This window comes from Heptranchias perlo, chromosome 5, assembly GCF_035084215.1.
Source record: "Heptranchias perlo isolate sHepPer1 chromosome 5, sHepPer1.hap1, whole genome shotgun sequence".
NCBI classification, from domain to species: Eukaryota; Metazoa; Chordata; class Chondrichthyes; order Hexanchiformes; family Hexanchidae; genus Heptranchias; species Heptranchias perlo.
In genome coordinates this window covers 97480442-97490156 of record NC_090329.1, presented here as the reverse complement: position 1 = coordinate 97490156, position 9715 = coordinate 97480442, and the positions used below count along the sequence as shown (strand labels likewise).

Here is a 9715-nt window from a genome sequence, read left to right as displayed (position 1 = left end):
GAATACCCAGCCTCTGACCTGCTCTTGTAGCTACAGCATTTATGCGGCTGGTCCAGTTAAGTTTCTGGTCAAAGGTGACCCCCAGGATGTTGATGGTGGGGGATTCGGCGATGGTAATGCCGTTGAATGTCAAGGGGAGGTGGTTAGACTCTCTCTTGTTGGAGATGGTCATTGCCTGGCACTTGTCTGGCACGAATGTTACTTGCCACTTATCAGTCCAAGCCTGGATGTTGTCCAGTTCTTGCTGCATGCAGGCACAGACTGCTTCATTATCTGAGGGGTTGTGAATGGAGCTGAATACTGTGCGATCATCAGCGAACATCCCCATTTCTGACCTTATGATGGAGGGAAAGTCATTGATGAAGCAGCTGAAGATGGTTGGGCCTAGGACACTGCCCTGAAGAATTCCTGCAGCAATGTCGTTCAGTACACATGTCTCTGCTGGAATGCCTTCCTGTTTGTTAGCAAAGCAAGACACTTTTGCTTCCTGTTTGTTAGCTTTAAGATGTTTTTATACTGAGTCAATGAATACAAAAGACCCACTTAATTTACCCATATTGCTACATTTTATCCTACCCACAATTCATACATTAGCCATTATGCCTTGGTTTCAGTAAAAAAACTACAAAAGCAAAAATATATCTACTCCAACACATATTTAACAATATGATTAAATGTATTCATTGAATTGTACTTAGTGAGCTAAATTTGGATTGTGTAGTCTGAGCATGTGCAGTGTACCTAACTTCTCAGGATGCATCAGTACTGTTCAGTCAGCTGTATTGATGGGATATTTTTCTTTGGCTTTAGTAGTTTCTGCCCAGTAGCTTTCTTGAAATAATTTTGAAGACTTGAAGCCAGCTTTATGTCAAAAGGCAGTCAATGTATTCCATACAATGCATGTCACACAAATATTTACTGATTGTCTGACAATTCTGGTTACAAAGAGCAGTTATTAATAGTCCATTAAAACTCAATTGAAATGAGAACTACATTGTTACTAAAACCTTTCCACCCCTTTATAACCAACTCACAAGTCTGCATGTCAGTTAATAACTCAGTTTTTAATCTCTGTTGTCCCAGTCTCCATGTACTTCTGCTGCAATTTCTCATGATTGGCCCTTAACAATTCTTAACTAGCAAATCTCAAATTTTTGCAAATATATTTTGGCATGGGAGCAGGATTCAGAGCAATGGTAAAAATGGAAGAAAAGTCAGTCCCTGCTTTCTACCAGTCTTATTCACCCTTTAACTCATGTCTGCATTCTCATAAAAACTAACACGAAGAAGAAAGTGTAACCCTTCCTTGGATAAAATAACATCACACACCATTACTGAACAGGGGCATTTTCCCCCAAGGAGCCATAAGTGTGGAGGACCGTGCATTGGCATTACTTTAATTTTCCAAATAGTTGCAAATGCTGTCAGTCCTTATATCTCACTGAACACAGTCAATTTCAGGTCATTAAAGAATTTTAAAGCATCTGCCAGAAACCTCCAAACTCCTAATTGCACTGGTTTAGTGGAAGAGACCATTAGTGAGATGATTTCTCCAGCAGCTGCAATTATTTTGCAAGCTCTTCTACAATTCAAGAACTCAGAAGAAAATAACAGTAGAAATCCATGATGAGGCCAAATGCCTTTCTTTCATTTAGGCCTAGAAAAGGGACATTGCAGGGTTTGAGGGCAACCTAGCTATTACTCCAGGGATATCCGCATTCGATCAAAGCAAAGATGGGGTAAAATGCAAATCTACTGCAGTTGGAATTGTTTTAAAGGGGGAAGGGATCCAATGTTTCTACAAATCAAAATAAAGAATCTCTGCTAGAATATCTTGGGCACCCACTGTCAACACCTACCTCAGGTACAGTGTAAAGCTCCCTCTACACTGCTTCAAACTCAAAAGAGCACCTCATCTACATCCTGGTCAAAGTCACCAATGATATCTACTGTGATTGTGACCATACTACTCTCATCTGTCTTTGTCCTGCTCAGCCTCTCTGGAACAAAACAGAGTCAAGCGTGCCATCCTTCTCCATCGCCTCTTCCATGATGCGGTTACATGTGATTACCTTTGTGTAGTTCCACTCCTACCAGTCTCAATGCAGCAAACACAGCTTTGGTCATCACTTCTCTGCCTGCACAGTCACATCCAAAGCACCACCCACCGCTCCCAAGGATCCACACTTGGCCCCCCCTCCTCTTTCTTATCTACATTCTGCGCCATGAGTCCCTGACCAATCGTCCTTATCTACAAATCACAAGATCACAAGATAGTTATGGATCAGGAAGGCTATTTGTCCATCTTAATTCATCAATCCAGAGAGATACTAGAGTCCTCCCATTTCAGCATCCAATTGTTTCTTAAATTATTCCAACATTCTCACCTTCATTATCTATCTGCAAGTCCATTCCATGTGTTGATCACTCTTTGCGTGAAGAAGAACTTCCTGATATCAGTCATAAGTTTACTGGGTTAGATCAGTGTCCCCTTGTCCTACTCTTGCAATTGAATTTAAGGTAATATTCTAGAATTACTTTTTCTGTTCTTATAATTATTTTTATACCTCTGTAAGATCATCTCTCAGACATCACCTTTCCAGAGTGAGATCCCAAGTTTTCACTGATAACTCGGGTGCCTGACCCTTGTGACTTTTTTCTGTAATGCTTCTAGTGCTTGAATGTCACCCATGACTTGGTGACCAGAACTAGATGGTCAAGGTATGGTCTGACTAGAGCATGATACAATTTAGTCATGACTTATTCTTACTTGTATTCTACTGCTTTTAGCTCTACATCAACATTCTATTGGTTTTGTTGATTGCTGCTTTGCACTGGTTCAACTCTTAGGTCAGTTTCAGTTTAGTCCTTGGCTATTTCAACACCATCCATGGAGCACATTTTTTTCTACATCCAACTCTTTACACTTGTCTGCATTAAATTTCATCTGCTATTGCCCTGCAACAACCTTCTTCAGTCTTACAACCGCTCCATACCACCTGGTTCTCAGCACTGGCCTTCTGTGCTTCCCCCTCCTTCCCTTCAACCATTGGTGGCAGATTCTTCAGCCGCCTTGGCCCTCATCTCTAGCGCTCTCTCTTCCTATACCCCAAGCCTTTCTACTTCTCTCTCCAATTTTAAAAACTTCCTTAAAACCTATCTCTTTCACCAAGCCTTCAGTCAGCGGTGTAACCCTCTCACAAGGGTTTGACATCCATTCCCTTCTTCCTCTGTGAAAGATCTTGGGACATTTTTCTACATTAAAGACACTATCTAAATGAATTTAAAGAATGTTAAGTCAAACTGAGTTGTTTTATGCAGGCATGTAAATGGTGAAATAAGCTGATTGGAATTATAGAATCATAGAATCTTACAACCCAGGAGAAGGCCATTCGGCCCATCATGCCTGTACCAGCTCTTTGAAAGAGCTGTCCAATTTAATCCCACACCCCAGCTTTTTCCCCATAACCCTGCAAATTAGTCCTCTTCAAGTACACGTCCAATTGCCTTTTGAAAGTTCCTGTGGAATCTGTTTCCATCACCCTTTCAGGCAGTGAGTTCCAGATCTTAAAAACCTTCTGGGTGAAAAAAATTCTCCTCATTTCCCCTCTAGTTCTTTTGCCAATTATTTTAAATCTATGACCTCTGGTTACCGACCCACTTGCCAGAGGAAGCAGTTTCTCTCTATTTGCTCTACCAAAACCCTTCATAGTTTTGAATACCTCTATTAGGTCTCCCCTTAACCTTCTCTGCTCAATGGAGACCAATCTCAGCTTCTCCAATCTCTCCACATAATTGACGTCCCTCATCCCTGAAACCATCCTGGTAAATCTCCTCTGTACCCTCTTCGAGGCCTTGTCATCCTTCCTAAAGTATGGTGCCCAGAATTGTACACAATACTCCAGTTGATTAGTACTGCAGATTTGGTTACAAGGGCAATCCATGCCTCGCTGGTGCAAAAAGTCACTGTTATAACTGAGACACAAGGAGACTGAAGAAGAAACTCCTTTTAATTATTATACAGAAAAGTTAAGTCAAGTCATTTCATTGCAATTAATTTTCCTTTCTCTGTATTGCTATATTTCATATTTATATGGAAATTGTCTTATGCAACAATAAATATACTTTATGCTTCACCATTTAACATAGTGATTCAACAGGATCCATTCCCTACAGCTAAACCACCAAAAGTAAGACATTTTGCCATCTGTATTATACCCACAAGAGATTTAAAAAACTTTAAACAAAAATTACAATTTTTAATATTATAAAATTTTAAACTCTGCAGTCATGAAATTACATTAAAGGACTCCAGAAGATGAAATTCCTCTTTCTGCAATGTTAGTATTATTTTACATTTTGAACTGGTGAATGCCTCTACTAGAGCAAAATTGCAGATAAATTAATTAAGCATTCATATACTAGTATCATAAACAGTGCTGGGGAATGGAACACTTTCCATTTCAGATGCCCACTGTCAACAGCAAACACTGCTAGGTCAGGCATGGCATGGCTGGATGCAGAGTAAAGCTCCATCTAATCTGCCTCCACAATGATTCTCAGTGCCAGTCTCAGAAGAATACCCCACTACTGCACCAGTGTGACACTTTTTCCATTTCCCACAGCAACCATCTTGTGACCTCCCAATTATGCCAAATTAGGGACAGTTTTGTGCTGCCTAAGCCTAATAGGAACTAGATTAGCCAAGCTCATTTCACATAGGACCATTACAACCAAGCAGACAGAGGAAACATTCATCACATCATTCTGGGCTGAATTTGACCCCAGGTTCCAGAGGTGAGAGGTCAGTGTCTAACCCAGTTCCCCACAGAATTTAATTTAGACAGATTTTATTTTGCAGAAAAATCAATATTTATATTCAGGCTGTTGCAGATGTAAGATGGATATCAAGGCAGAGTTTCATAAACAGGGTATGAGCCACAAATAATTCCTTTCTGAATGCAGTAATATTGTACACAGTGCATTCATAATCTTTTTGTTTTGTGTCCTGGTACTGTACAGATACTGTAACATATTGTTTTGGTTTTAAAGGGGGAACAACCTTGTTCAAAATAGCATCTATAGATATACAGACCAATATACCAAGTTAAAAAATATGTAAGAGGCTGGAAATATCAATCTGGAATATTCATCAATTGAGTGGGTATTCCTAATGATCCGCATGCCAACAAATTCCCTAAGGCGTTTCTTCTTTTGTAAATTGGATTCATCACCAATGGATAAGTGAACTACCATCCTGTCCTGCTTGACTCTGCCATCAGTTATTATTGAAGCTCTAGTATATCCAGCCAGGCTGTTAGCATCAGAATCAGTGTAGGTACCATCTAACATCATGGTCTTGGTGCTGGGAATTCCACATGTGCAGGGGAACTGGGAAAAGAGAAAAGAAAGTTCTAGGCCTTCAAAATGAATAGGAATCCTGGAAATACGTGTATGACCTGAACTGTTTAGTAGGAAAACATACAGTAAATTTAAATTTATTATTGTGTATTCTACCAAAACATTTTGGTGATTTTTTGTTATGCCCATTAAGGTGCAAGATTACGTTACTGGGAAATGGAGCACTTTTACCACTTTTGCCCTCCAGTGTTGGCATCAAGTACTCACAAATGGAAATGGCAGAGGCTCTGACCACAATCTTTCAAATTCCTTGTAAATAGAAATTGTGTCAGAGGACTGGAAAGCTGCCAATGTAACACCTTTGTTCAAATTCAGAGAAAGGGATAAACCAGACAACTATAGACCAAACAGCCTAACATCTGTAGCAGGTAAACTTCTAGAGACCATAATACGGGATGACCTGGAAAGACATGTGTTAATTAAGGATAGTCAACATGGATTTATAAAAGGCAAGATGAATCTGACAAATTTAACATAGTTCTTTGAGAAACTAATGGAGTGTGTTGATAAAGAAAATGCTGTGGAAGTGGTGTATGGATTTTCAAAAGGCATTTGATAAGGAAGTTGGTTAAAGAACACAAAGCAGAGAGTGGTGATTAATGGATATTTTTCAGAGTGGAACAATTGTGTTCCCCAGGGGTCAGTGATGCATCCATTGCTCTTCTCGATAGATATATATAAAATCAGGACTTGGGTATAGTGGGCACATATTCCAAATTTTGCAGACAACCCAAAAAAATGGAGCATGCTTAACTTGGAGGACATCGATGCTTGATAAAGAAAATTTTAATAGGAAAGGGGAATGGGACTATGGTTAGCACTTTCTTATAGCCTGCACAAAAGCGATGGGCTGAATGGCCTCCTGCTCTATAAAATTGCATGTTTCTATGAAGAGACATACAGCACAACTAGATGAATGTAACAATGTGCTTGAAGCCGAAATCCAATCAGCACTTTTACTGCACCAGTGTGAATCTTCTCACTCCCCATACCTTCTATCATTGTGGACTCTCTGAATGGAATTGACAAATTTTGCCAAATTACAGCAGCTCTGTGCTGTGTCTTTTTGTGTACCCACTAGAACTTAGGTTGAGCAAGCCCAAACAGGAAGAAATCCCATGAGACCATTGCATGGTGGAAGTGTGGTGGGGCTGGACTACGTGTGTCCATAAGTTTATGGAAGTGAATTAAGAGGAAAGTCTTTCCTTATTTCCAGTGACTTTGAGACACTTGGATGAGCCTGGATTTTTTTAACTGGTATTATTGTACCACCAACTGTAAATGATTGGAAAAGCTAGGCTAATGTCCCCTCTTTCTCCATTGGAATCCAATTATCCAATTTTTCTTAAAAATGATAATGATTTCTTATTTGTTATAGTAACTGTCGCCTGCCACTTTCACTCAAATCCTGAGGACGTGTCGTTTAAATAATCGGTGCAGGCGTCGCACATATAGAGGTGAAACAAAGGCACGCAACCACAGAAGCTCCGGATCTGGGAGCAACACCCTGCCACTCGGAGAGGGAGCCCCAGGTGCGAATCGGGCAAAAGAAAAAGAAGCAAAAATCTTTTTAACTTATACTCAGGAATCAGAGGGGCCCCTCAGATCGATTGTCATTCGCCTTTGGATCTTCAGGCCCCAGTTTAGGCCCACAGTGGGACCTACACAAGCTCTCAGCACACACAGGTTCCACTGGGCCTACCAGGGGTGCTTCAGGTGGAATTCTCAGGGAAGCCCAAGAACGTCCCTGGAAACGTCCCAAATTGCTGGCACACCATAACAGGAGCAGAAGAAGAGCCCGCCTGCCTGGTGCACAATTTGTTCGGCATTTAAAGAGGGGCAGAAACTGGGTGCCACCCAAATCCCCCACCAGAATTAAGGCAGAATTGCACTCCTATGATTCGTGCAATTTCTGGACTAAAATGTTCTTCCTATCGGTCTAGGCTGGATTTCAACACAGCCTCCAGAGGTGACAGGAAAGTCTACTCACCACCGAAATTCCATACTGACCTTTTTTTAAAAAGAGTTTTTAAGACCTAAAATGTCTGTGGATCACCAGAGCATAACAGTGATAGAAATAAACTTGGGCAGAGATAGAGTGGGGCAAGGCCATGGAGGGATTTGCAAACAATGATAAGGATTTTGAATTCAGTGCATCGTGGGATAAGGAGCTAGTGGTAGTTGGTGATGGGCTAGTGGGTCATAGTCCAGAACAGGATGTAGGCAGTGGGGTACCCACAAAGGTACAAATCTGGTATTGCAAATAAAAAAGCAGGTGTCTGAAGTTTTTGATCCCTGTAGGTGAACACTGTTAATTATACAGATGTGTGCTGTTTAATCTCACCTTTTCCTGGCGTTTTCTTTCTTTCCTCTCTTGTACCGTAGTCAGGTAATTCACAGCTGCGTACTGCAGCACTGAGAGAAAGACAAACACAAAACTAACCCACAGGTAAATGTCCACAGCTTTAATATACGACACCCTTGGCATGGAAGCATTCACACCCGTGATGATGGTGGACATAGTTAGAACTGTCGTTATACCTGGAATTACAGACAACTTGAAAAATGTTGTGTCATTCTACGCAAAAAAAACTTCAAACAGTTCTTACCTTAATTTTTGAAAAGGTTCAAAAAAAGGGGGCAGGTGTTTCTCCATCAATTACATTCATGCCTTTTGGTGTTTCTTGATGGAATACATCTACCCCTACCTCATCCCACGGTTTAGAAATACGCCAATTTCTAAATGTTTTAAAGTAAGAGAATGCATAGTTTTGGGAATAAATCTTATCATCTTTCTCAATGAATCAAAGATTAGGACACCAAGAACCAACTGTCTTTGATTGAGGTTTGATAAGGTTTTGATTTTTCCCAGAGGAAGCAAAGTAAAAAACTCAAGAGTTGAGCTTTCACATTGCCAATGAATTACAGAAGAAAAAAACATTTTCAGCAGATTTGCAGCAAGTTGTGTAGTGATGGGCTTGGCTAAAACTGGATCAAAGCCAACTGAGCCATTTCTTCAAGGCTCTTTTCACATCCATATAGTGAAGATAAACTTAATAATTGCTTCTGCTGGTTATCCAACTGTCTCTGTTTGTAACTATAGTTTTAATTTATTTAGTGACATACATAATTGTACAAAACTGGCCCTTATTAATTGACCTTATTAAAATTACATCTATGCTTACCTAATGAAACTCTAGCTGGTACAGCGCGACGGTCAATCCAGAATGACACCCAGGACAGCATGACCATCAGAGTCGCCGGGAAGTAGGTTTGCAGCAAAAAGAAGAAAATGTGCCGGCGTAACGTGAAGTGAATGTACAGACGGTTGTACCAACCTATTTGTGAAAGCAGATATTTATCAGGATGCATTCACATGCACTTACCAAAAAAAAATGTTGCATTGTTGGACTTGAAAAGCACACCATATTTAGTGAAGGAACCAATGATGGTTCAACAATGTAACCTTCATAACACTTTAAACAAATTTACACTACTGCTGTGTCTAAATACCTTTTAATTCCACACTAGGCAGCGAACTTACTAACTGAGCCATTGGGGTAGGGACAATATTTTAAGAAGTTTACCAGGTAGTGCCTGACCTCCCTGGGACTGCCAGCTTTTTTGCCATTTCTGAGGCTGGTTACTGAAATATGACACTCGGACTCTAAGCCATGGTCCCAGGTAACACCCATTCCTCATGCTCATTGCTGACAGCGAAGCAGCAGTGGCTGCTGGAAGCTGAGAATGAGTTGTTCCAGCACCCGGGCTAGAAATGGCAAGAATGTGGCGACCTTAATCAGGAGACTAGTCACCAAGGTTGAGAGAAGATGTTGACGTGTTTATGAGACTAGTCTTTTCCTCTTTGGGAGAGTCAGGTGGCTGACAAAGTGCATGTGTATTCGGCAATCTTCTAAACAGTCACATAAAAATGAATCTAAAAGTGAAGTTCTTTTTGTTTACAAAAATATCCATTTAAAACCAAGACAACCTACAGTCTGGTTTTGTGCCCACCATATGTTATCATAAAATTTAAAAACTCAACAAAGCGATTTTTTTTTACAATGGGGAGGTATCCTGGTACTCCAGGATAAGCTTATAGTAGGACCTTATACAGAAGCATTCCTTTAATGCCAATAGATCCATTCAAAACCCTTTAACTAAGACTGTTTCAGCAATTGTATCATATCAGCAGGATATGTTGATCCAGCTTCTCACATAGCCAGTAATTCCTCAAAGTGAGTGGTCTTTTAAATATATATAGTGATAATTTTGGGGAAATAAATAACCTAAC

The 9715-nt window shown here is 40.3% G+C and overlaps 1 protein-coding gene across 2 annotated transcripts in view; it reads right to left on the bottom strand.

The window, feature by feature from the left end:
- Nucleotides 1–4009: 4009 nt before the first annotated feature.
- The window catches only part of LOC137321471 (gamma-aminobutyric acid receptor subunit rho-2-like), a 32777-nt gene continuing 27071 nt past the window's right edge, over nt 4010–9715 (bottom strand). For both annotated transcript variants that reach the window (XM_067983862.1, XM_067983863.1), the window contains 3 exons: nt 8607–8759; nt 7766–7962; nt 4010–5391 (listed from right to left, as the gene is read on the bottom strand). In XM_067983862.1, the coding sequence (XP_067839963.1) occupies nt 5080–5391; nt 7766–7962; nt 8607–8759 (662 nt within the window). In that variant the 3' untranslated portion in view covers nt 4010–5079. The remainder of the gene's footprint in view (nt 5392–7765; nt 7963–8606; nt 8760–9715) is intronic.